This window comes from Scyliorhinus torazame, chromosome 20 (genome assembly GCF_047496885.1).
Source record: "Scyliorhinus torazame isolate Kashiwa2021f chromosome 20, sScyTor2.1, whole genome shotgun sequence".
Lineage (NCBI taxonomy): Eukaryota > Metazoa > Chordata > Chondrichthyes > Carcharhiniformes > Scyliorhinidae > Scyliorhinus > Scyliorhinus torazame.
Window position 1 is genome coordinate 23343006 of NC_092726.1, and position 26200 is coordinate 23369205.

Sequence of the window (26200 nt, forward strand, 5' to 3'; positions counted from 1 at the left end):
TCCCTGTCGCCGGGTCAAAATCCTGGAGCTCCCTCCCTAACAGCACAGTGGTGTACCTACACCACACTGACTGCAGCGGCACAAGAATGCGCCACAAGGGCAACTAAGGATGGGGCAATATATGTTGGCTTAACCAGCGATGCCCACATTCCGTAAATAAATCAAAAAATCCAATTCCCTTTCGAAAGCTCCCAATCGAATCTGCCTCTTGAGGCAGCCCACTCCAGATCTTGACCACTCGCTGTGTGAAAACCTCCTGTCTCCAATGCTTCCACACCTTAAATCCATGTCCCCATCTCACGATCATTCCACCGATGGGCACAGTCCCTCTCGATCTAACTCTGTCCGGAACCACCACGGTTTTGAACAGCTCGATCGAAATCTCCCGCTCGCCCTCCTCTCCTCCAAGAAAAACAGCCGCGATTTCATTGCAGCCAAAGAGATCTTTCCCGAGACCCGGCCCCAGCCCCTCACCGACCCTGGCTTCACTGCAGAGACGAACTGGGGATATAATTGACTTGCAGCCTTCTCTTTTGTGACCCCCCAGATTCCCATCTGCAGCGCCACCCTTTCCCATCCCCGCCGCTGCTTTCCCATATCTGCTGGCCACCCCGAAAGACCACCAGAGCTCGATGAAGATCTCTCTTTCCCCTCCCTCTCTACTCTTCCTTCCCCTCTCTCCGTCCCTTCCACTCCCATCTCCCCACACCAGGATGGGATTCAACATCTACAGCCAGCATTTATATTACAATCCCAGACCAGACCCCACACAGTGGCTTGGATATCGACCAAAACCCCAATAATTTTGTTGATTTGTAAGACGGTGCAGAAGGAGCGATTGAGTGAAGAAATAGGGCTTGGATCCTTTTTAAAACAAAACATTTTTATGACTACAAATTAAACTTCTAAACGCCACACCCAAAAAGAACAACTTGCAATTTACCCCTTAAAAACTATTACTCAATTCCCCATTGAACAACAAGAAACGGAGAGCTCACAATCCATCTTATTGTGGAAGAATTGTGGACCCAGCGTCCGGCAGATCAGAATTCAACTCCTTTCTCCAAAAACTGCCTCTCTAAAACTTTTCAAAATGTCTCTCTGCTTTCCTGGGCTCCATCCAGCAATGACCTCATCTCCCCAAGTTGAAAAACAAATGATCTTTGCAGGCTGCAAAGCGCATTAACTCCCCAGGGTCTTTCCCAGTTGAGCCACAGTCCATTAGCCCAGACTGAAAAACACAATCCTTTGTCAATTTCACCTTCTGGCTGGAAAAGAAAAACATGACCACTGCACTCATACACACTCGAACCCCAGGCTTTTTAACCCTGAAATTGCCCAATACTTAGAATCAAATATTGCTAGTCTTCCAGTCATCATAATGTGGTGCAGAATGCCCCAAGGTACAATCGTCGAGCAGAATTTGAGCATGATCCACATGGGATTATCCAGTCCAGGGGATCAAAAGTGTGACCATAGAGGGGGAGGTTTTGGGGAGGATCTTGAAAGGGGGAGAGAGAGGTTTATCGAAGGAATTCTGAGGCTTAGGGCTTCAGCAACTGAAGGCACTGTTGCGAGTGGTGGCACGATTAAGATTAAGGATGCAAAGAGGCCAGAATTGGAGGAGCGTCAGGGTCCTGGTGGGTGATGGGGAGGGAGGAGGTGACTGGAGTTCGGCAGCGGAAATGGGAGGTGGAGGGGATGGGAAGGGGAGGACAGATTACGACGAATGCTCCAGCCGCAGAGATGGTCAGGTCGACCAGGGGAGTTCCTTTGGAGTGTTGTGAACTATGGGCTCTAAGCAGCTGTACGCCAGGAGAGTCCAGGCCTTTTTCCTCGTGCCGGGTAAGAGCGGACTTCCATCCCCAGCTCCCACCAATTTCCAGGCCAAGATCGTCGAATCATAGAATTTACAGTGCAGAAGGAGGTCATTCGGCCCATCGAGTCTGCACCGGCTCTTGGAAAGAGCACCCTACCCAAACCCACACCTCCACCCATCCCCGTAACCCAACAACCCCACCTAACCTTTTGGACACAAAGGGGCAATTTATCATGGCCAATCCACCTAACCTGCACATCTTTGGACTGTGGGAGGAAACCGGAGCACCCGGAGGAAACCCACGCACACACACGGGGAGAATGTGCCAACTCTATAAAGTCACCCGAAGCGGGAATCGAACCCGGGTGCCTGGAGCTGTGAGGCAGCGGTGCTAGCCACTGTGCCACCGTGCCCCCCGCCCCCCTCGGGTTCAGGATTCAGGGCACAACATGAAGAACAAGCCTTCTGGACTCAGATCGTAAACTTGATCAATAGCGGAAGGGGGGGTGCGAGTAATTGCAGGGATACGGAGAAAGGGAGTGGGACGGACAGGATTGCTGTGGGAAAGAGACGGCGGAGACACAGTGGGCCGAATGGCCTTCCTGTGCCGTCCAAAAAGGAGGTCACAACATCTGAGGGCAACAATCTGCATATCAGATCGTGCAGGCGACGTGTTTGGGCAGGAGGCGGTGAGAAGGGGCCTGATTTTAACACCGTGATGTGGGTTGTGTTTGCAATGGGGGGGGGGGGGGGGGGGGCGGGGAGGGGGGGGCGCGAGCTGGAGCGACGGCTGGTCCTTATTGGAGGTCCTTTTGCGTTGCAGCCTCTGCCCTCCGTTACCTGCACGAGAACAGAATCATTCACCGGGACCTGAAGCCAGAAAATATTGTCCTGCAGCAAAGAGACCAGCGGGTGAGTGATGCAAGGGCCCGGGTTGGCGGGATATCTCCTCAGTTGGCCGTGGAGCAGGAAGGGCGGTTTCACCAGTGTGTGGGCCGGTGGTGGCGGCGTGAGGGGCGTTGCTGGTTTTCAAGGAAGCTACTTTAATGTCCGTTGGATGATCATTGTACCAGTTGTATGGGCCGGCCCAGAACGGGGAATCGCTAAATGTTGCTGAAAGCCTGCTGTAGCAGTTCCCAATTCGGTTTTAATACCTTTAAGAGCCTGGCATTTTCTGCCCGTCCTCCGTTGCCCCGAAAAGAGTGGAGGTGAGCCGTTGCCTTCTTGCCGGTCCAGGATCCCGGGTTCGATTCCCGGCTTGGGTCACTGTGCGGAGTCTGCAGTCTGCACGTTCTCCCTGTTTCTGCGTGGATTTCCTCCGGGCGCTCCGGTTTCCTCCCACAATTCCCAAAAGGGTGAATTGGACATTCTGAATTTTCCCTCTGTGTACCCGAATAGGCGCTGGAATGTGGCGACGAGGGGATTTTCACAGTCACTTAGTTGCAGTGATAATGTAAGCCTACTTGTGACACTAATAAAGATTGTTATTATTTCGGTCAGATTGGGTAAGCCTGGCAGATTTCCGCCTCAGGCAGGGATTGGATTTTGTCCGACCTGAGGACTTCATGCTCGCTTTTATTTAATTTAAGTTTTTAGCTTCCTGATTTTTAAACCGAATTCACCTTCTCAAACTGAGATTTCGACCCGCCTTCTCTGAACTATTCGTCCAGGCCTCCGATGGTGTGTGAGCACCACACCGCGTACACAAGGAACTGCATTCCCGTTCCTCCCTACCGGAATATTGGCCGGAATTATCCGGGCCGTTGGGATTCCCGCAGGCAGTGCACCCCCGCCCCCGGGGTTTCCCGGCGGGGTGGGGTGGCTTGATTGGGAAATCCCGTTGACAAGCGACGGGAAGGCAGAATCCCGCTGCCGGCGGTGGGCGCGCAGTTGAATGGACAATGGTTGGAATGGACAATCCAGCCCGTTATCTTTTTCCAGTGAAGCAGTGCTCCTTTGCACTGTTCTTTCAACCGTTTACAGTTCGGGACAGGAAGGGGCCTTGACGTCTTGTGCAAGTCCATTCCATGACATCATGACTGGTCTGTATCCAATCTCCATCCATCCAACTTGGCTTCATTTCCTTTGGTTTGCAAAAGATCCCTCGTAGATTTAAGATGATTTAACAAGCTAGTACCAATGCTTTTTTGTGAGGGAGAGAGCTCCACATTTCTACCACCTCTGCGTAAAGAAATGATTCTGAACTTCTCTCCGGAATGGCCTGGATCTGACATTAAGGCTATGCCCCTCGTCTTAGACCCCCCCCCCCCCACCAGCCTTTCAATTCGCTCCTAACACTCCCTTTTCCAAGATCCTGGAAATCTCAGGCAAATCACCTCTTCGCCCTTCTATATTTCAGGGAATGCAATCCTAATTTATCTCCTCACAATCGAACCCTGGGAACGTTGATAACAGTCTGACAAATCTGTACTGCACTCCCTCTGCGGCCTGTATACGTTATTGCTCCCTTGGTGATTTGGTATTCTCGTGAATGGGTCCTGATGAGTGCGAGACGAAAAGATTTGACAGCCTGTCTCTTTTTTTTTTTTTCACCGATAGTCAAGGCTTCTACATTGCCTGGAACTGTGTGCACTATTTCTGCGTGCGGCACATTTATTTCAGAATCCTCATTGGCGTACACCTGTCCAGCCCACCCCCCCAAATCATTCTGGACCATCACTCTTTCTGTATCTTCAACACTTTAAAAAGTCACTAGAATCTATTCTCTGTTGAAATAACCTGGACAGCCCGCCATGATCTCATTGAATGGCAGGGACGGGCTCGAGGGGCCGAATGGCCTCCTTCTGGGATTCTGGCATGGGACCTGAGCCCGTAGCCTCCGACGCGGAGAACGCTATGGCACAGCCTCCAGCACCTCATCTAAACCGGGGGGGGGGAGGGGGGGCTGGTTTAGTACAGTGGGCTAAACAGCTGGCTTGTAATGCAGAACAAGGCCAGCAGCACGGTTCAATTCCCGTCCCGACCTCCCCGAACAGGCGCCGGAATGTGGCGACTAGGGGCTTTTCACAGTAACTTCATTGAAGCCTACTTGTGACAATAAGCGATTATTATTAGAGGAGGCCTCTCTCCGTTTATCGACGAATCTACGAATTTCCTAACAGCTGCACCAGCTCCAACCTCTTGAGCATAGCCACCAGTGATCAGAGGGTTAAATCCATGATTCGGGCCTTTGGGGAAAAATGTGCCTGCCGCCCGCTCAGGAAGTGATGTGTGACTTTGCTGAATTTGTTTTTGGAAGGAGCTGGCTTTGTGTTCCTTGTCTTCCTGACCCAGAGTTGACTTTGACGTTTTATCAGTCGCTGGGCACCGATGGAACACGAAAAGCTGCTTCCGTCAGCTCACAGCTCGCAGGGGTAAAGCCATAAATAATAATGTTCCAGTGCGGGCTTCGGTAATCTGTGACATTCGTTGGCTGAAAGACGCACATCCTTGATAAACACACCACATCACTGGGTTAATCTCTGTTGCCAATCCTTTCTCCACAGCCCTGTCACCTCCTGACTCAATCCCCCCGCCCCGGGGTAATTCCTGGCACAACCTCTTACTTGACCCAATCACGTTGGCCCGAACTCAGCGCCCTGCTTTGCCCACCGAGCCCTGGTCCTGTGGCCCTTCCAATCTTGCTTGACCAATCCACCTCGCTCTATTCTTTGAAGAGGTAACGGGGAGGGTGGATAAGGGTAATGTAGTAGATGTAATCTACCCAGATTTTCAAAAGGCCTTTGATAAGCCGCCACATAATAGTCACGAATAAGGACAGAGGGCAATGGGACAAGAAGCAGAATGGTGGGGGGGGGGGGGGGGGCAACGGATTGGGTGACCTAATCGTGCTGCTTGAAATTTCTGAAACATTTTCGATGGAGAGGATGCCGAGAGAATGTTTCCTCTTGTTCCCAGGGGAGGGGAGAACGTAATTAGAGACCATCGATGTAAGGCAGTCATCAAGAAATCCGACCGAGAATTCAGAAGGAACTGTTCCACCCAGAGAGTGGAGGGTGTGTGGAACGCAAGCTAAGTCGTTGAGACAAATAGAGTAGATGCGCCCAAGAGGGAGTTGGATAAACCACGAGAGAGAGAGAGAGAGAGAGAGAGAGCGTGAAGACAACAGAGGGTTATACTGATGAGGAAGGGTTGGAGGAGGCTCGACTGGAAGATGAGCACCGGCATGGACTAGTTGGGCCGAATGGCCTGTGTCCCTGCTGTATCTTCTACTCAATTCTATATAACTATATTAATCTAACCTTGTGGCCTCTCCCTCCCCTCCATCTATTCCCTCGGTTTTCTGTTTCCTGCTTTTAGCATCTTCCCTTACTTTCTTATCTATCTTTAGTTTTTACAATCAATCTTTTAGTCCTTGTGGGCATCTTTCTCCTCAAAACTCTATATTCTATACATTAGAACATAGAATTTACAGTGCAGAAGGAGGCCATTCGGCCCATTGAGTCTGCACCGGCTCTTGGAAAGAGCACCCCACTTAAGCCCACGCCTCCACCCTATCCCAGTAAACCCGCCTAACTTTTTTTTTGGGAGGGGGGACACTAAGGGCAATTTAACATGGCCAATCCACCTAACCTGCACATCTTTGGACTGTGGGAGAAAACCGGAGCACCCGGAGGAAACCCACGCACACATGGGGGAGAACGTGCAGACTCCGCACAGACGGTGACCCAAGCCGGGAATCGAACCCGGGACCCTGGTGCTGTGAAGCAACTGTGCTAACCACTGTGCCACCATGCTACCTCATGCCCACCCTCTTCAAAACCATCCCCCTTGTTTCACTCCAGGCCGGGGAGGGTAGTTTACCAGTCCGCTATCCCTTCCCCGCCTAGAGTTAAGTTCCGCCCTTTAACGTGAGGCCCAAATTTGCTCCTTAACCTCTGTGCGAGTGAAAACTTTTGTCGTGTTTTGTCCCCAATCCAGTTGATTCACAAGATCATTGACCTGGGCTACGCCAAGGAGCTGGATCAGAGCAGCCTGTGCACCTCGTTCGTCGGGACGTTGCAATACCTGGTAGGAGCCCGCACCCTGACGTTCCGTGAATGCCCATCCAGCCTCCTTTCGCCCGCGCACCGTGGAGGAGGCGGCAATGTTCGGGGCCCAGTCAGAAAGTGCCGTCGGGCATTGAACCAAAGTTGGCGAACTTCGATTGGAGCCACACGCTGATAGGCTGACTGGACAGGGCTCCTGTGGAGCAGTACAGACCATTTGGGCCAGGCCAGGCCAGCCGGTTCTGTGCTGGACATTCCGTGCAGGTGACCCATTCCTGTTGGTCAGTCCGTCAGTGAGGGAGTGCCGGGTGGAAAGCACGGATGGCACAGTGACTGCGCGGGAGGGAATTAGTCCATTTTACTTTTGCAATCCCCCTTGGGGTCAGAGCCCATCCCTAATTGCCCTTGAGAAGATGGTGGGTGAGTCACCATCTTGAACCGCTGCTGTCCATGTGCTTGGGAGCTCCAGGATTTGGACCCAGCGACGCTGAAGGAACCGCGATAGAGGGCAGGATTCTACCCTACCCGGCGGGGCGGGGGGTTCTGGCGTAATGGAGTGGCGGGAACCATTCCGGCGTCGGGCCACCCCAAAGGTGCGGAAGTCCCCGCACCTTTAGGGGCCAAGCCCTCACCTTGAGGGGCTAGGCCCGAGCCGGAGTGGTTTCCGCTCCCTCGGCTGGCGGGAAAGGCCCTTGGCGCCACGCCAGCCTGGGCCGAAAGGTCTTCACCGGGCGACGCATGCGCGGGAGCGTCAGCGGCTGCTGATGTCATCCCCGCGCATGCGGGGGTGAAGACCATGGCGAAGGCTGAAGAAAAAGAGTGCCCCCACGGTACAGGCCCGCCCGCGGATCGGTGGGCCCCGATCGCGGGCCAGGCCACTGTGGGGGCACCCCCCGGGGCCAGATCGCGCCCCCCCCCCCCAGGACCCCGGAGCCTGCCCGCACCACCTTGTCCCGCCGTTCAAAAGGAGGTTTAATCCACGCTGGCGGGCGAGGGTTGACAGCGGTGGGACTTCGGCCCATCGCGGGCCGGAGAATCGCCTGGGGTGGGCCCACCGACCGGCGTGTTGCGATTCCCGCCCTCGCCGAATCTCAAGTGGTGGAGAACTCGGGACATGGCGGGGGCGGGATTCACGCCAGCCCCCTGCGATTCTCCGACCCGGTGGGGGGGGCGGAGAATCGCGCCCATAGTTCCCACGTCAGGAATGGGGTACGACCTGGGGAGGGGATCTGGGAGGTGATGGATCTCCCCCTGAACTTGCTGCCCTGGGGGTCACGGGTTTGGAAGGTGCCACCACTCAGCTGGGTTTCCCTCACTGACGGTTTCCGTCCCTTGCTAACGTGCAGGGTTGACTGTTTGCAGGCTCCCGAGCTCCTGGAACAGAAGAAGTACACGGTGACGGTGGATTACTGGAGTTTGGGGACGCTCGCCTTCGAATGCATTACCGGATTCCGGCCATTTCTACCCAACTGGCAGCCCGTGGCCTGGTAAGGGCTTGGCGTTCAGGCGGAGGGGATTGCGGGATCCCGCGTGCTGAATGTGGAGGATAAGTACATTAGAAAGATCACGGGCGGGATTCTCCGTCCCGGCAGCTGGCTAATGGGGTTTCCCATTTGGGCCTTCCAACGCTGTTGGGAAATCCGCGGGCGTGAGTGCGCTGCCGGTGAAGCGGAGGATCCCGTCGACAGAGAATCCGGCCCATCTTTCCTCACCAAAATCTACCATCATAAACTCTCCCTTCCCTTCTCCCTCACACCTTTTGTCGGGTTTCCCCTGGAATACATCAACGCTTAGGACTATTTGACGAAATAAATAAGAGATTAGAGAGAGAGTGACAGCAACTCAGCATTGCCAAAGTGGGGGGGGGGGGGGGGGGGGGGCACGGTAGCACAGTGGTTAGCACTGTTGCTTCACAGCTCCAGGGTCCCGGGTTCGATTCCCCGCTTGGGTCACTGTCTGTGCGGAGTCTGCACGTCCTCCCCGTGTGTGCGTGGGTTTCCTCCGGGTGCTCCGGTTTCCTCCCACAGTCCAAAGATGTGCCGGTGAGGTGGATTGGCCGTGATCAATTGCCCTTCGTGTCCAAAAAAAAGGTTGGGTGGGGTTACAGGGGTAGGGTGGAGGTGTGGGCTTAGGTAGGGCGGTCTTTCAGAGGGTTGGTTCAGACTCGATGGGCCGAATGGCCTCCTTCTGCACTGTAAATTCGTTGACTGTGGTTGAAATCGGTTTGTTTGCGTTGCACGGGTGGTTGCTTTGGTTAATTCGTTTTCTGTTAATTTGTGCTAATTGAACGCTCGACTGTAATCTAATTTGAAGGAGGAGAGGGAGAACAGGAGTAGAGTGCCTTGGGGTGCTTTACTAAACCAGAGACGCTCTATCGATCCCAGTTGTCGCAGGTATTGACTGTCCGTGGTAGGCCTCGTCCTGGGGTCTAACGAATTCACCTCGTGAAGGTTGCGAGGCCAGAGTCGGCCATTTTGGGAGGTCAGGGGAGTGTTCGAGCCCGCCTTTCTCCTCTTGTGTTCCCAATCACTCTGGCGTTTTCTCTTCCGCCAGGCACAGCAAGGTGAAGCACAAAGGCGATTGCGACATTATGGTGTTCGAGGATATGAACATGGAGGTGAAGTTTTTCAACCGCCTTCCAGACCCCAACAACCTCAACAGGTGAGGATCCCCAGCTCGCTCGCTCCTGTGTGGGGTAATCCGGGTCATGTGGGTGGGGGGGGATGTGGGATGGCTTATTCCTTGCAGTCGATTACCACAGCCCATTCCTGGAGATAGATGCCGCCCACATGGTGTCCAAAGTGCTGCCTGATTCTGGGGAAAGACCCCTTTTCACGCTGACCTGACCGATTGCCATTTTAGGAGTGAGGGGTGTGGGGGTGTCAGAGGAGCTGGTCATAGTCTGCACCCACGCACATCCCGCCCAGTCCCATGGGCGACGGAACCAAATGACCCCAACGAAAGGTGGGAGTTTGATTATTTTTTTAGGCAGCAGGAGTGGACCGAGACAAAACCTAACCTGGGGCTGCCGTCACCCTGGGGAGCCCACACTCTTGTGATTGTGACTCTTTACCCCCTGTCTCGGGGGCTCAGTAAAATGTCACCAGCTCCCGGGTTGACATTGGGAGGAGGCTGGCAAACGGTGCTGAAGTAGAGGGAGGCTGGTGTCAGAATGGAGGGTGATCACAGTTCCCTCGCCCAGTGCTCCATCTGCGGGCCGGGGATTTGGGGTTATTTGTCGCTGCCAGAGCAGGTCAGAGGCTGGGAATCCTGCGGAGAGTAACTCACTTCCTGACTCCCCCCAAAGCCTGTCCGCCATCTACAAGGCACAAGTCATGAGTGTGATGGAATACTCTCCACTTGCCTGGATGAGTGCAGCTCCCAACAACACTCAAGAAGCTCGACGCCATCCAGGACAAAGCAGCCCCGCTTGATCGGCACCCCTTCCACAAACATTCACTCCCTCCCCCACCGACGCACAGTGGCAGCCGTGTGTCCCATCTACAAGATGCACTGCAGCATCTCACCAAGGCTCCTTCGGCAACATTCCAAACCCACGACCTCTACCATCTAGAAGGACAAGGGCAGCAGATACCTGGGAACCCCACCACCTGGAGTTTCCCCTCCAAGTCACTCACCATCCCGACTTGGGAATATATCGGCCGTTCCTTCCCTGTCGCTGGGTCAGAATCCGGGCCCTCCCTCCCTCGCAGCACTGTGAAATTACTCTTCTTCCAAGTCTGCGGAAAGACCACAGGCCGGGCTCAGTGTTTCTCACGCTTGTTGCTGTCTCTGTTCCAGTGAGTTAGCAGCTCCCTTGGAGAGGTGGCTGCAGTTAATGCTGCGGTGGAACTCGAAAGAGAGGGGCACGGATCCCGTTCACGGCTCAAACGGCTGCTTCAAGGCGCTGGATGACATCATTGACAGGAAGGTGGGTGAGTGGCGGGAGCCGTGACAGGCCAGGGCGTCGGCACCCCTCCGCAGTGCGGAGTGACTGGAGATGCAGGAGTTGCAAAACCCAGAGACCCAGTCCCCTCCTGGCCAGCGTCGGAGCGAATGACCCTTCACCTTCTCGTACTCGCTGTTTCCTTGGCCCCTGACCTCTGGCAACGTGTCGAGCCGCGGCCGACGGTTTGCACCATCCCGGTCGTCAGCAGCCTTTGTCCCATCCACTCTCAAATCCCGACCACCAATTAATAAATTAGAGCAAGGTATCTCTTTGAAATCTGGCCTTTGGGCTGTAGAATTGACCGTGCGAAGATCATAGAATTTACAGTGCAGAAGGAGGCCATTCGGCCCATCGAGTCTGCACCGGCTCTTGGAAAGAGCACCCTACTAAACCCACATATCTACCAGTAATCCCCACTTAACCTTTTTGGACACTTAAGGGCAATTTATCATGGCCAATCCACCTAACCCACACATCTTTGGACTGTGGGAGGAAACCGGAGCACCCGGAGAAATCCCACGCAGACACGGGGAGGATGTGCAGACTCCGCACAGACAGTGACCCAAGCTGGAATCGAACCTGGGACCCTGGAGCTGTGAAGCAATTGTGCTATCCACAGTGCCACCGTGCCGCCCACACTCTTGCCAAATCGTCTTGTGCTTTTGTGCAGCGTGGATGAGGGAGGAGGCGGCACGGTGGTGCAGTGGTTAGCACTGCTGCCTCACGGCGCCGAGGTCCTGGGTTCGATCCCGGCCCCGGGTCACTGTCCGTGTGGAGTTTGCACATTCTCCCCGTGTCTGCGTGGGCCTCGCCCCCACAACCCAAAGATGTGCAGGTTGGATGGATTGGCCGCGCTAAATTGCCCCTTAATTGGAGAAGAGAAATGAATTGGGTACATAAAATATTTTTTTAAAAAGGAGTTCATCCCTGGTACTCATACTGGTAAAGTCCCCATATATGTAGCGCTGCTCGCCTGCTCTCCAGCGAGACATGTGCCGGAGTAACAGAGTGTGCAAGGGCGGTGTGTCCATGTCCGCCCCTCTCTCCTGTTTTAGGCCCTGCGTTTTAGGAGTGCGCTCGTGACTAGCTGGGGGTGGCGTGCTCTGTTCCTGCCTCGGCTGGCATCGCCCTCTCATGCCATGCTTCCTGTGTTCTCCAGTATCTGCAGATCCTGGACATGAAGTCGGGGCAGCTCCACACGTACCCTGTCTCCCCGGAGGCCGGCGTGCAGGCCCTGCAGCAGTGGATCGAGGCGGCCACCGGCATCGAGGACTTTAACCAGGAGCTGCTGCTGGAAACGGGAACCGCCCTGGACCCTCGCAAGCCCGTCACCCAGTGCGTGCCCGACAGCAGGGTAAGGGACACTGCCTGAATCCGAGGAGCGAAAGCCAGGGTTGAGGCTGTGGGACAAGGTATCAGCCATGTTGCATCAGACGTCCTGCCTCCTGGGGGTTCCTGTGGCGCAGTGGGCAGCGTCCCTGCCTCTGGGCCAGGAGTTCCCGGTTCGATTCCCACCCCAGGACTTGGCAGCCAAGGAAGATACATTAATAAAGTGGCCAAACAGGTTGAGGATCAGCCTGTAAACCCTTCCGACTCTCACCAATGTGAGGAGGTGGTAAGAGTGGAAGAGATTCCTAGTCAGCTATGCTTGATGGTGTGATGAATGTGGGAAATTGCAACATGTTATATTTTATATATGCATTTAAGATACATACTGGCAGTATGTCTGCAAAATTTGTGATTAAGGGGTCATAAAGTGAGGTCATCATCGGTTTTAACCATTTGTTTACAGATAAATGGTAATGGAACATTGTTTTGGTTTTGGAGTGTAGATAATTTATGAGGGGTGGTGCTTAGTCCTGGATAAACAGGTCATGGGACATCTTGGTGGGGCGGGACTGAAGAGTGCCTTATGATGTAATCAATGTGTGGAGCCAGGTCTGTTTGTAGTTTTAAAAACAAATTATGGGCGGTGGCAGGAATCCGAAACAGAAAATGCTGGAAAATCTCAGCAGGTCTCGGAGAATATGTGGAGAGAGAAGGGAGCTAACGTTTCGGATCTGGATGACTCTTCAAAGCTCTGATGAGGAGTCATCCAGACTTGAAACGTTAGCTCTCTTCTCTCTCCCCAGATGCGGTCAGACCTGTCTGGAGTTTTAGTGGTCTGTCACAGGAGTTCAGTCTGACGAGACCGGGCTTCATTTGGCTGCTGGAAGGCCATTGCACAGAGAAAAGCAAGTAAACCTGATTGCTAACTTTATTTATACGTGGCTTTTGAACAGCATTGGTTTGCTTAATTGGAATATATATGTAGGTACAGGGAGTAAATTATAGTTTAACTGTAGGGCTGTTACTTTGAGGCTGTTTAGCACAGGGCTAAATCGCTGGCTTTGAAAGCAGACCAAGGCAGGCCAGCAGCACGGTTCAATTCCCATACCGGCCTCCCCGAACAGGCGCCAGAATGTGGCGACGAGGGGCTTTTCACAGTAACTTCATTTGAAGCCTACTTGTGACAATAAGCGATTTTCATTTCATTTTCATTTGTTGGTAATGTGATTGATTTGGCGTTTAAATGAAAGATAACTCGGACACATTACCGTCGCGGCGTTGCTCTGTCGTCCTGGTGGGTAGTGTTGGGGGATAGTTGGGCGGCGGGCTTCCTTCGGCCTGTTCGAACCGTAATTTGCTGCTTGCTGTGATTTCTCTGCAGCAGAACGAAGGGAAGAAGTCGGACCTGGCCATCGTCTATCTGTTCGACAGAAGTACGAGTACCTATGATAGGCAGGTCTCGGTTCAGAAGCAGCCGGACGCCGTGAATTTCATCCGTAAGGCCTTTTCCCCTCATGTTTTCCTCATGTTTCTATCCTGTGAGAGAGATGTCAAACAGACACAAGTCTGCCCCATCCGCCCTCGCTCCCCCCCCCTAAATCTCCTGATGGAGTCGCTCCTTATCGGTCACGTCCAGGTCACCGCTCGTCACCAGGAAGCTATTCAACTGTGGAATGTTCAGTGAGAGCTTCCTCCCTGGGGGGGGCCTGAGCTGAATCCCCCCCGCCTCCCTACCCCTCCCATCAGAACCACTGGTTATCTACGGACTGCCTCACCTCCTCGTTGCTCGTCTAGCCCAGGGGAGGGCTCTTGGGGCAGGGCTAACCCACCCTCCCCACACTGTTGCCCACGTGGGGGACCAGCACAGACCCGGCATCGCTGGCAAGGTGGCCGCTTGTTGCCCATGAGATGCGGTGAGCTGCATTGTTGGTTTTTGAACCTGCGGGTCTTGAGGAGCAACGTAGCCGGGCACTTGCGAAGGCAATGTGGCACTGGGTGTGATGTCGTTTGAGAATGGTTGGCGTCGTGTTCACAAACACCACAAAATAGCTTTAACTTGAACAAAACTATAAATTTATTAACACTACTAATTTGGATTCGACACGCACTCCCCAGACAATACCCAATTGATAATAAACATATAATCTACACTCATCTACAACTAATCTCTACGCTATTATAAACTATGATCTGCTCTCACTCACACTATCTTTCCTTCAGTCTGCACTCCAGCTAACTCTTTCACTTCTCCCCCCCCCCCCCCCCCCCCCCACAAGGCTTAGCATCAATGTCTTATATACTTGTACATCTAGCTCCCTCTAGTGGCTGATCTAGACATGGCATTAGCCCTTGCAGTTTCTTATATTTCTGATAATACCACGCTGGGGTCAGAGTCGGTACCATTGTGGGTAAGAGTGTCACAATCTCTGGATTGCCGATCCAGGGAGGTGACTCCACGCCGCCTTTCAAACGTGACTGGTGTACTTGACGTCGGTCAGTCACAACTGTCTCTCGCTTCCAGTTCAGGACCCGAAGAAGTTGCTGACTTTTCATCAGTTGCGGAAGGCCTGGGGCCAGAGCTGGCATGAGATCCGCGGCCTGAAGGAGAACTGCATCAGACTGCAGCAGGGTCAGCGAGCCGCCATGTAAGTGTGGGGAGAAGGGGGAACTAGGCCCTGTCCGTACCTGAACTGCATCATTTTCCCCACTCTGCATGCATAGAATCATTGAATCCCCACAGTGCAGTAGGAGGCTGTTTGGCCCATCTAGTCTGCACCGACCCTCTGAAAGAGCCGTTGAAGTTAATCAGCATTGACGCACTCAACGAGACCAGAGTCTCGCTGCCTTTCTGACTTCCTCTCCTCTAGCTTCCCGAGGGCCTGTCCCGAAGTCACTGACACCCCTCCGGTCCCCCACCCCAGAGCCCTGTCTGTGAGCCGAGACAGTGAACGTGGTGTGCATCACAGCCGAACCCAATCCTCCCCTTGCCCAATATTCACGCCTGGATGTGCGTCAAGAGCGCTGACTGCTCCCTCCCAGGGGCACTCCAGTTTCTTCCGGGACTCCCGGAGGGGCATCGTGAGCAGGCGGGGTGAAGTGGGTGAGGGTAGGCAGGGAGGGTGTGGACGGTGAGGGGGGGGGGGGGGGGGGCAAGGACGGTGAGGGTGAAGAGAGGGAGGGTGGGCAGGGAGAGTGGGGAGAAAGGCAGCCCTGGGTTGCAGTTCGCTGGGCAATGTCGCTACCTGCTGGCGGAACCCGGAACGGCAGCGGCGACAAGTAGTCGCTCTTTCCTGGTCACCCAGCCTTCACGTACAAGTCCAGGCAGGGAACGCTGACAGGCCTAACCAGCTGGGCCCAATCCCCGTCCTGTTGTCCCCTGACAACCCATTAGCTGGCCTGTAATTGTCCATCTCATCCAAACCTGTCAGAATCAAGGACGCCAGATCTCCTGGGAGGGTTGACCTCTGAACCGATGCCTTATTTCTCCGCAGGATGAGTCTGCTACGATACAACAGCAACCTGTCCAAACTCAAGACCACCATGTTGTCCAGTTGCCAGCAGCTGAAAGCCAAGTTAGATTTCTTCCGCGTCAGTATTCAGATTGACCTGGAGAAATACAGTGAGCAGATGGCATTCGGCATCAGTGAGTATCCGGGAGGCGGGCATCGGGCAGAGCCGGGTGGGAAAAGGGATGGGCAAAATGCCGCTCGGCGGGGTCAGGCAGCTGGGTCAACCCCCCCCCCCCCCCCCCCCCGAGGCCATTGTAATGGTTCCAAACCTTTCCCCCCTCTCTCTCTCTGCCTGTCTCGTGGCCTCGTGAAATCCGGGAATGATTACAGTGGAGAAGGAGACCCAGCAGCCCATCATGCCAGTGCTATCTCTCTGTAAGGGCGCCGTGCCTAGTCCCACTCCCCAGTATTTTTCCCCCTAGCCTCAGAGGCGGAACGGTGGCACAGTGGTTAGCACTGCTGCCTCACAGCCCCAGGGTCCCGGGTTCGATTCCGGCCTCGGGTCACTGCCCGTGAGGAGTTTGCACGTTCTCCGCGTGTCTGCGTGGGTTTCCTCCGGGCGCTCCGGTTCCCTCCCACAAGTCCCGAAAGACGTGCTTGTTAGGTGGATTGGCCGCGCTAAAATTGTCCCTTGGCGTCCAAAGATGTGCAGGTTAGTGTGTGGGGTTATTGGGGGAGTGGGCTTGGGTAGGGCGCTCTTTCAGAGCGTTGGTGCAGAATGGGTGGGCCGAATGGCCTCCTTCTGCACTGTCGCGAATCTATGAATGATCCAGTTCGCCTTCGAAAGCCTCTATCGAATCTGCCTCCACTGCACTCTCAGGCAGCGCATTCCCGATTTAAACGCATTCTGCGTTTTTAAGGAAAAAGACTTTTCCGACTGCCGTATCTGCTCTTTGACCGATCCTCCAATCTGTCTCCTCCAGGTCGCGCCCTTTTCCGCCAAAGGGAACAGTTCCTGTCCCTCTGCTCTCTTTCCCCCCCCCGTGATTGGGAAAACCTCGATCGAATCTGCTCCCAACTTCCCTTCTCCAAGGACGACAGTCCCAGCTTCCCCAATTTATCCGAATAATTTATCCTTGGCTTATTTCTACATCGATCAACAACCTTTCCGAAACTTTAAAAAGCGCTGTATTGACTTGGGGCACTTTGAAATAGCGCGAAATGGCGAAGACTGCGAACTAAATACCGTTTTCCAGTCACCACAGGAAGCTTTTTGACAATGTTCAGTCTGCTTTTCCTTACGAAATGAGACGGCGTCAAAACGCGACTCTTACCCTGGATGTTTCAAATTGCTCGGATCGTGGCTGACCCCATCGTCTTTGCCTTCTAGCCTCGGAGAAAATGATCGCTGCCTGGAACGAGATGCAGCAGAAAGCGGAAGGCTGCGGGAGGGTGAGTGTTCTCTCTGCCCATGTTTGGGAAACGGACCCATTCGACTCTTTGCAATCATCTCTGATTTCTCCCGTTCCGTCCGGGCGTAGGCACAGGGAGGGTGGAGGTATGGGGTGTGCGTGGGCTTCACGGTTTTCGAGATGCCCGGGGGGGGTGGTGACAGTGATTCAAAGCTCGTCGAGCTTTTGACGTTTAAATGTAGCAAAGCCTGTAGGACCTTGGGCTTCGTAAACAGAGGATTTAATAATCTTTATTAGTGTCACAAGTAGGCTTACATTAACGCTGCAATGAAGTTACTGTGAAAATCCCCTCGTCGCCACATTCCGGCGCCTGTTCGGGTCACAGAGGGAGAATTCAGAATGTCCAATTCACCTAACAGCACGTCTTTCGGGACTTGTGGGAGGAAACCGGAGCGCCCGGAGGAAACCCACGCAGACACGGGGGAGAACGTGCACTCTCCGCGCAATCAGTGACCCAAGTCAGGAATCGAACCTTGGACCCTGGCGCTGTGAAGTAACTGTGCCTCCGTGCCGCCCGGGACAACGCAAGGAAGTTATGCTGAACCCTTATTAAGCGCTGACAAGGCCAGAACCATAGTGTTGCTTCCAGTTCCCGTCGCCGCACTTTAGGAAGGGGTGTGAGAGGGGGGAGGGGGGTGGGGGGTCCTCGAGAGTATGCGGAGGGAGGTTTACCAGAATGATCCCGGAGATGAGGGGGGTTTTGGCTCCAGGTTTGAGGTTGGAAAAGCTGGAGTTGTCTCCTCGGAGCGAAGGAGGTTGAGGGGGAGATTCGATCGAGGCGCACGAGATGGTGACGGGTTTACATAACGTCAGCAAAGAGAAGCTGTTCCCGGTCGTTGATGGGGCAACGGTGCAGGTTTTTAGGAGTGAGACATACAGGGTAGGCATGGAGTCTGTGGTAACCTCCGTGAGGTTCACGGAGAAACGGTAATCGTTCTCCCCGTGGAGCCCGTGGACAAGCAGCTTCCCCGGCAGTGGGTGGAGGCCCACTTGGCTGGGGTTTGTAAGATCAAGCTTAGAAGCCGGCCCAAGCGGGGACCGTGAAGTGTAAAAATAGTGACCGCCGCGGGGCAGACTTTAAGTGAAGTTAAGTCAATCCCTTCGTCATTCCTGGTTACCTGGTCATTGAAGAGTCGATGGGCTGAATGGCACCGTTGTGTGACGCCAGGAGGTGACAGCACGATGAGAAGTGGGCCAGAGACCGATATGGGACGAGGTGGGCCTGGGGACAGATTGGGGGGGGAGGGAGCTGGACCTTGGAGCCAGGACGGAGACTGAGATTCCACTCCTGGCTCAGTTGAGCTCCTGCCCAATTCCTGCAGCCTGACGTTCCGTTATTCCCATAGCTCTCTCTCTCTCTCTCTCTTCAGATGAACGACGTGACCAACCTGGACGAGCTGTCCATGGCACTCCAGACGGATCTGGTTGACCTTCAGAGGAGCCCGTCAGCGCGGCAACGAGGAGAAGGTCTGGAAAATCTGTAAGAAACTCCTTGATTTTCCCGGGTCCGTTACGCGCGTCAGCTTCTGCAACGTCCATTTGTCCTTCAGTCCGCCATTCGGGGAGGATTCCTTCTGCGTTTCGTGTCGATTCAACTACCTTTTCAGCTAAATTACCTTTGGAGCAGGGTGGCACAGTGGTTAGCACTGCTGCCTCACAGCGCCAGGGTCCCGGGTTCGATTCCCGGCTTGGTTCACTGTCTGTGCGGAGTCTGCACGTTCTCCCCCGTGTCTGCGCGGGTTTCCTCCGGGCGCTCCGGTTTCCTCCCACAGCCCAAAGATGTGCGGGTCGGGTGGATTGGCCGCGCTAAATTGCCCCTTTGTGTCCAAAAAGGTTAATTGGGGTCACTGGGTTAAGAGGATAGGGTGGAGGTGTGGGCTTGAGTGGGGTGCTCTTTTCAAGGGCTGGTGTAGACTTGATGGGCCGAATGGCCTCCTTCTGCACTGTAAATTCTATGATAAAAGAGAACTCATTTATGCCAAGTCTTTACCAATATTCCTCACTGTGTGTGTGTCTGTTAAGTATGGAGATAGGGACACACACTGTCTCCTCTTGTATCTGTTCCTCTGCTGGCTACTGACTGGGACCAACTCCTCGGATATGTCGCACAGAAAACAGGCCATTCAGCTCAACCCACTCATACTGCCGTCCATTTTCCACTCCAGCCTCCTCCTAGCCTTCCTCATACAGCTCTGTCAGTATAACCCTCTGTCCCCTTCTCCCCCACGTGTTTGTCCATTTCCCCCTCAAACACATCCGCACTCCTCACTTCAACCCGTGGTCGCGGGTTCCGCGCTCTCCCCGCTGTCTGGGCGAACACGTTCCTTCTGAATTCCCAATCGGATTTCCCGGTGACGATCTCGTAGTATGCTCCTTCCACCCGCACAAGAGGAAACATTCCGTATCCGCGCCGCCGAACGCCTTTCAGAATTTAAGTGCTCGATTAGGTCACCCCATCATCCCCCCTTTTTTTTTCCCGAAGGGGAAAGGGACCCGGCCTCTCGATCCTTTCCTGATAATGTAAACCCACAGATTCCTGGGATCGTCATTGTCAATCTTCTCTCCGCCCGCTACGACACTTCTGTACCCTTGGTATAACATGGCGACCGGGACTTCGCAGAGTAGCTGTCCGAATAGTGCCTGATAGGTTTTCTCGCTGTGTGACGCCCTGCTGGGATATATTTGGATGTCGTGGTACACTGTTCCTGATCTAACACGCTGCTTTTCTTTGTGCCCCGCCCTTAGTGAAGACGCTGCGATGGAATTGTATCGTAAACTCAGGGAGAAGCCAAGAGGTATGGACAAAGACAAAGTGATAAAAACAAACAACAGAAACAGCAAGTCAGCCACTGTAAAGTGAGGGGCTGACCCACTGAAATGCCTCTCGACTCTAAAGCTGGTCTTGCAGCAGTGGGCAGACGTTCAATTTTTACTTCTGGGTTTGTTTCTGTACTCCTGCAATTGCTTAGTTCCTCCTCCCAAACCTGGAGGTGTGGTGGGCAGGCAGGACGATTCCAATGGACTGCAACGGGACAGGAAGAGGCTGGCAGAATGGGCAGACGAGTGGCAACGATGAACAACTCCTCAAACATGGTCACGAACAGCCCCCACCATGCCTCAAAGCCCTCCGCTCAACCCCTCAGTTCAAACTTCATTTTCTCCGACTGGCGGAAGTCATACAGGGCCTCGAGCGAGGACGCCACCGCCGCCGGCATTGCCGATCGCCATTCCGATAACATTCTCCACCGGGCAGTCAGAGAGGCGAAAGCCTTCCTCCCCTCCATCAGCTCCGCCTTTTCCGATATCCCAAAAATCGCCACCATCGGATCCGGCCTGACCTCCTCCCGCAAGATCTTTGTTGGCGCCGCAAGCACTTCCACCCAATATCTCTCCAGCGTCTCACAGCCCCAGACCATATGCGCGTGGTTCGCTGGGTCCGCGCCCACACTTCTCGCGCTCGTCTGCCACCCCCTGGAAGAACCCACTCACCCTCGCCCGAGTCATGTGCACCCTGTGTACCACCTTGAACTTCGCCCTACGCAGTGCGCACTCCACACTCCCCAACCCATTTACCCCCCCTTCCCGCCCAAACTCCTCCTCCCATTTCTACTTGATCCTCACCACTTGCGTACCCGCCTTGCTCCCCCAGCCACCCGTATATGTCCCCAATCCTACCCTCCCCTTCCACATCCGGAAGCAGTAACCATTCCCAAAGGGCATATTTCAGCAGCCTGGAAAAACAGTTCCACACCTTCCGTACAAAGCCCCTAACTTGTGAACACCTAAATTCACTTTTCTTCGGGAACTCTACCCTCTCCCCCAGCTCCTCTATTGCTTGCGAGCCTCTCTTTCAAATACAAATATCTCGCCCTCACCAGAGGCAATTTAGAAGTAATGACCCCGGTCTAAAGTGTGTGCAGGAACGGAGGGAACAAGGTGCCTCATTCTCTGAAGGAGGCACCGCACATTGAGAGAGTAATTAGCAAAGAATAGGAGGACTCCTGCTTCGATAAATGTCCTCACCAGCAGTGGGCTCAATATTTCTGAAAACTTCCTGAATTCCATAGATTCACAACCCTTTGGGTGAAGAAGTTCCTCCTACACTCCGTCCTAAATCTACTTCCCCTTATTTTGAGGCTATGCCCCCTAATTCTGCTTTCCCCCACCAGTGGAAACAACCTCCCCGCATCTATCCTATCTATTCCCTTCATAATTTTATATGTTTCTATAAGATCCCCCCTCATCCTTCTAAACTCCAATGAGTACAGTCCCAGTCTACCCACCCTCTCCTCATAATCCAACCCCTTCAGCTCTGGGATTAACCTAGTGAATCTCCTCTGCACACCCTCCAGTGCCAGTACGTCCTTTCTCAAGTAAGGAGACCAAAACTGAACACAATACTCCAGGTGTGGCCTCACTAACACCGTATACAATTGCAGCATAACCTCCCTAGTCTTAAACTCCGTCCCTCTAGCAATGAAGGACAAAACTCCATTCGCCTTCTTAATCTCCTGTTGCACCTGTAAACCAACTTTTTGCGACTCGTGCACTAGGTAGGACCTTAAAAAAAAACAGAGGCATTGAGTACCAAAGCAGGGCCGTCGTGCTGACTTTTTCCACAAAGCTTTAGTGTGGCCTCCAACTAGATTATTGCATCCAGATCTGGTCATGGCACTTTGGAAAGGGATGTGAGGGGGTCCTCGAGAGGGTGCGGAGGGAAATTTGGTTGCAGGGCTGAGGGAGAGTTGAGCTCCAAGGTGTGGCTGGAGGAGCTGGAGTCGTTTTCCTTGGAGCGGAGGAGATTGACGGGGAGATTTGATCGAGCATTTCACAGATGTACGACAGAACGTCTTCACACTAGTAATGAGCTGGAACCCGCTGGCCGTGAGATTGGTGGAAGCGGAGACGATGAATGATTTCAAATAGAAATCGGGCGCACTCTTGAGGGAAATAAATTCGCAGGGACACGGGGAACGGGCAGTGGAATGGGACTGACTGCATTGCTGTGCAGAGAGCTGGCGTGGACTCGATGGGCTGAATGGCCCCCTTCTGTGCCTTCTCCTCACGGTGCTGTCTCCCAATACTCAGGGAAGGGAAGAAGGGGAGAGGAAGACATTGAGGATACCTGGAGGGTTCGATGTGGTCAGACGGCTTAACAGTATTCTGGGAAGAACTTTGGCACGGTGGTCAGCACTGCTGCCTCACAGCGCCAGGGGTGCCGGGTCCAATTCCGGACTCTGGTGAGCGTACGTGTGGAGTTTGCACGTTCTATGATTCTGTTTATGGTTGCTCTTGTAGACCAGAGGTCCAGTGGGGACAGCCAGGAGATGGTCCGAATTCTTTTACAAACCCTGCAAAATTTTGACAAGAAGGTGAAGGACATCTACACCCACCTCAGGTACCGTGTTGGGGAGGGGGGGTTGGGGGGGGGGGGGGGGGGGGGGGGGGGTGTACACCTTACCCAGTGGGGCCTAGTCTCGGCCTGGAAGCCTCCGATCTTACCGTGGAAAGTAAGGAAATCCAGCTCAACAAATCAAGTCAATTTTGGCTCCAGAAAATGGCCGTGGACGCTTCCAGATAATTGTTTAAAAAAATAAATAAAGAGACAACAATTTTGATGAGTCCATTCAGGAAAATGAGTTGTCACTTAAGCCTGGCGTGCCCTCTGGACAATGGGCAGCACGGTAGCACAGCGGGTAGCACTGTTGCTCCACAACGGCAGGGTCCCAGGTTCGATTCCCGGCTTGGGTGACTGTCTGTGCGGAGTCTGCACGTTCTCCCCCCATGTCTGCGTGGGTTTGCTCCGGGTGCTCCGGTTTCCTCCCACAAGTCCCGAAAGACGTGCTGTCAGGTGAATCGGACATTCTGAATTCTCCCTCTGTGTACCCGAACAGGCGCCGGAATGTGGCGACGAGGGGATTTTCACAGTAACCTCATTGCAGTGTTAATGTAAGCTGACTTGTGACAATAAAGATTCTCATTATTAGGATTGCCAACAGAAATAATGGAAAGTAGCTTTCTCGAGAACACTCTGTTGGTTGGTGGGAGATGGGGCGGTTTTGGACTCCATTAGACCACACGTGAGGGTAGCGAGCAGAGGACAGCCCTCTGTTTAAATAAGCGGAAACAGAATGACTCAACTCTGTAGCCTGACCCTTGGCTTTGCTACATCACCCAGCATCGGGAACCTGACCGATACTTGGCTTATTTGCTCCTGTCCTGGTCGAAGCACCACGTTCGAGAATTAAGAAAAAAGTAATGTTGAACATTAGTTTGTAATCTCAGGGATAGGACGCACTGTTGGGACTGTGGAAGCTTTGCTCTGTATCTAATGTTGTACCTAAACCACAGCGTGTCTTTAACCTGTATACGAGGGACAAATGACCACAAGTTTGGTTGATACAAAAAAACACTTTATTTCACACACACAATAGTTAGTATTAATTAATCACACACACACAGTTGCAAGTTGAACTCTAAGCTAATACACACAAGAAAGACCTTAACTTAACTTCCAAGTGATTGGCAAATTCAGGACAGATATGGCCTCATCTAGAAACCTGGGGCCTGGCAGTGCTGGGCCTCTGTGTCCTCAGCTCTGGTCCCTCTGACGATGGCATGGATGGTCTTCCTCTTGGCCGGTTGTTGTGGGCTGTCGGAAGCTGCAGTCGGGAGAGCGAATGGTGGGGTGCGCAGCATCTTTTATCCCTGAAAGTTTTTTGCACCCCCTTGGGCGTTCCCACTTGGCATCCAATCCATCGACCCTGATCGATCCTAGCCAATCCTTTGCCACCCTTATGGCGGGGCGGGTCCCGATCGGCCATGGCCGTCAGGGTCCGAGGCACGTAGGCCTTTCCAAATAAGGAAGCCAAAGCCAACCAAGTCTGCCACTTATTGTCTATTCCCACCCGGAGCCCATTGTCCCGGGATGGCCTCTCAACGGACTTTCGCCTGTGTTACTCTTGCAAAGTCTGGGCTGCCGCATGTCTGTACCTGCCTTTGACCATTTTTCCCATCAGCCCTTGCAGGAGCCCATTTTAGGTGGCCACGTTCGCTCAGGCTGACCCGCCTCCGATCTCGTGTACTGTCCATCTGTGATCACTTACCTTCAATACCACTGAGGTCAGGAAAGTGAAGCATCTAGTCAGGGCGGGCACCAGGAATGAGTCAGGAGTTTCGATATTACCTCTCCGGACCTGAGCATCTCTGACAAGACGACCTTTTATTGCCTAACTTTAGTGTTCTTCGGACAGCCGTGGTGAGCTGCCCTCCCACTGGTGGGCTGCTCTCCCAAGAGCAATAGCAGGCAGGAACACACAGTGCACTTTGGTGGGAAGAATGGAGCCATGGACTATTTTCCCAAATGGGAAAAGGCTTAGGAAATCGGAAGCACAAAGGGACTTGGGAGTCCTTGTTCACGATTCTCTTAAGGTTAACGTGTAGGTTCAGTCGGCAGTTAAGAAGGCAAATGCAATGTTAGCATTCATGTCGAGAGGGCTAGAATACAAGACCAGGGATGTACTTCTGAGGCTGTAGAAGGCACTGGTCAGACCCCATTTGGAGTATTGTGAGCAGTTTTGGGCCCCGTATCTAAGGAAGGATGTGCTGGCCTTGGAAAGGGTCCAGAGGAGGTTCACAAGAATGAGCCCGGGAATGAAGAGCTTGACGTATGAGGAACGTTTGAGGACTCTGGGTCTGTACTCGTTGGAGTTTAGAAGGATGAGGGGGGATCTTACTGAAACCTACAGGATATTGAGAGGCGTAGATAGGGTGGCACAGTGGTTAGCACTGCTGCCTCACAGCTCCAGGGACCCAGGTTCAATTCCGGCCTCGGGTGACTGTCTGTGTGGAGTCTGCATGTTCTCCCCGTGTCTGCGTGGGTTTCCTCCGGGTGCTCCGGTTTCCTCCCACAGTCCAAAGATGTGCAGTTTAGATGAATTGGCCACGCTAAATTGCCCCTTAGTGTCCAAAAGGTTAAGTGGGGTTAATGGGTTACGGGGACAGGGTGGAGGCGTGAGCTTAAGTAGGGTGCTCTTTCCATGATCGGTGCAGACTCGATGGGCCGAATGGCGTCCTTCTGCACTGTTGATTCTATGAGCGGGCGTGGAGAGGATGTTTCCACTTGTAGGAGAAACTAGAACCCGAGGGCACAGCCTCAGACTGAAGGGACGGTCCTTTAAAACAGAGATGAGGAGGGATTTCTTCAGCCAGAGGATGGTGAATCTGTGGAACTCTTTGCCGCAGAAGGCTGTGGAGGCCAAATCACTGAGTGTTTTTTAGACAGAGATAGGTAGGCTCTTGATTAATAAGGGGATCAGGGGTTATGGGGAGAAGGCAGGAGAATGGGGATGAAAATATATCAGCCATGATCGAATGGCGGAGCAGGCTCGATGGGCCGAGTGGCCTAATTCTGCTCCTATGCCTTATGGTCTTCTGGCCTTCAGAGTGAAGGGATAGTGGTATGGTAAGAGCAAGGTTGATTGGAAGGCTGTTTGATGTCTGGAAGCTTTGGCCTGGGTGGTTGCGAGAGGGGGTTGTGTTCCTGATCTCTGTATCTGTTATGGCTGTGCAGTAAAACTCTGGCCTGCAAGCAGAAGGTGATTAAACTGCTACCCCAGCTCGACGAGGTACTGCAGCAGATGGCAGACGATGAGAAGCTGGTGATGAAACTGCAGGAAAAACGGCAGAAAGAGCTCTGGCACCTCCTGAAGATCGCATGTGTGAGTATCATTACTCCGTCATGTTGCCTGGCAGGGATTAGCACTGCTGCCTCACGGCACCGAGGACCCGGGTTCGATCCCGGCCCCGGGCCACCGTCCGTGTGGAGTTTGCACATTCGCCCCGTGTCTGCGTGGCTCTCGCCCCCACAACCCAAAGATGAGCAGGTTAGGTGGATCGGGCCACGCTAAATTGCCCCTTAATTGGAAAAAATGTAATCGGACACTCTAAATTAAAAAAAACAACAATTTCATTGCTATTCTCTGATTTGCTGGCCATGTTCTCTTACGTTGAAAAAGTGACTAAACTTCGAAAGTGCTTTTTGTTGAGTTGGTTGGGCACACTGGACCAGAATCAAACGCCAGAAGCCTGGAAACATAGGCCCGAATCCCATTGTGGCAGCTGGGGAAGTTAAATGCAGTGAATTAAATGGACCTGGAATAAAAAGTTAGCAC

At 53.5% G+C, this 26200-nt stretch overlaps 1 protein-coding gene across 6 annotated transcripts in view; it reads left to right on the forward strand.

Moving 5' to 3' along the window:
• ikbkb (inhibitor of nuclear factor kappa B kinase subunit beta) overlaps positions 1–26200 on the forward strand; it is a 224189-nt gene that overhangs the window by 189147 nt on the left and 8842 nt on the right. For 4 of the 6 annotated variants that reach the window (XM_072485962.1, XM_072485960.1, XM_072485961.1 and 1 more), the window contains exons 6-19: positions 2643–2731; positions 6761–6850; positions 8191–8315; positions 9382–9489; positions 10630–10759; positions 11937–12131; positions 13488–13602; positions 14628–14751; positions 15598–15749; positions 16946–17007; positions 18398–18507; positions 19773–19822; positions 22326–22425; positions 25600–25747. In XM_072485962.1, the coding sequence (XP_072342063.1) occupies positions 2643–2731; positions 6761–6850; positions 8191–8315; positions 9382–9489; positions 10630–10759; positions 11937–12131; positions 13488–13602; positions 14628–14751; positions 15598–15749; positions 16946–17007; positions 18398–18507; positions 19773–19822; positions 22326–22425; positions 25600–25747 (1598 nt within the window). Of the gene's footprint in view, positions 1–2642; positions 2732–6760; positions 6851–8190; positions 8316–9381; positions 9490–10629; positions 10760–11936; positions 12132–13487; positions 13603–14627; positions 14752–15597; positions 15750–16945; positions 17008–18397; positions 18508–19772; positions 19823–22325; positions 22426–25599; positions 25748–26200 lie in introns of those variants that run through there. The other 2 variants (XM_072485965.1, XM_072485964.1) reach the window with 2 other exon arrangements.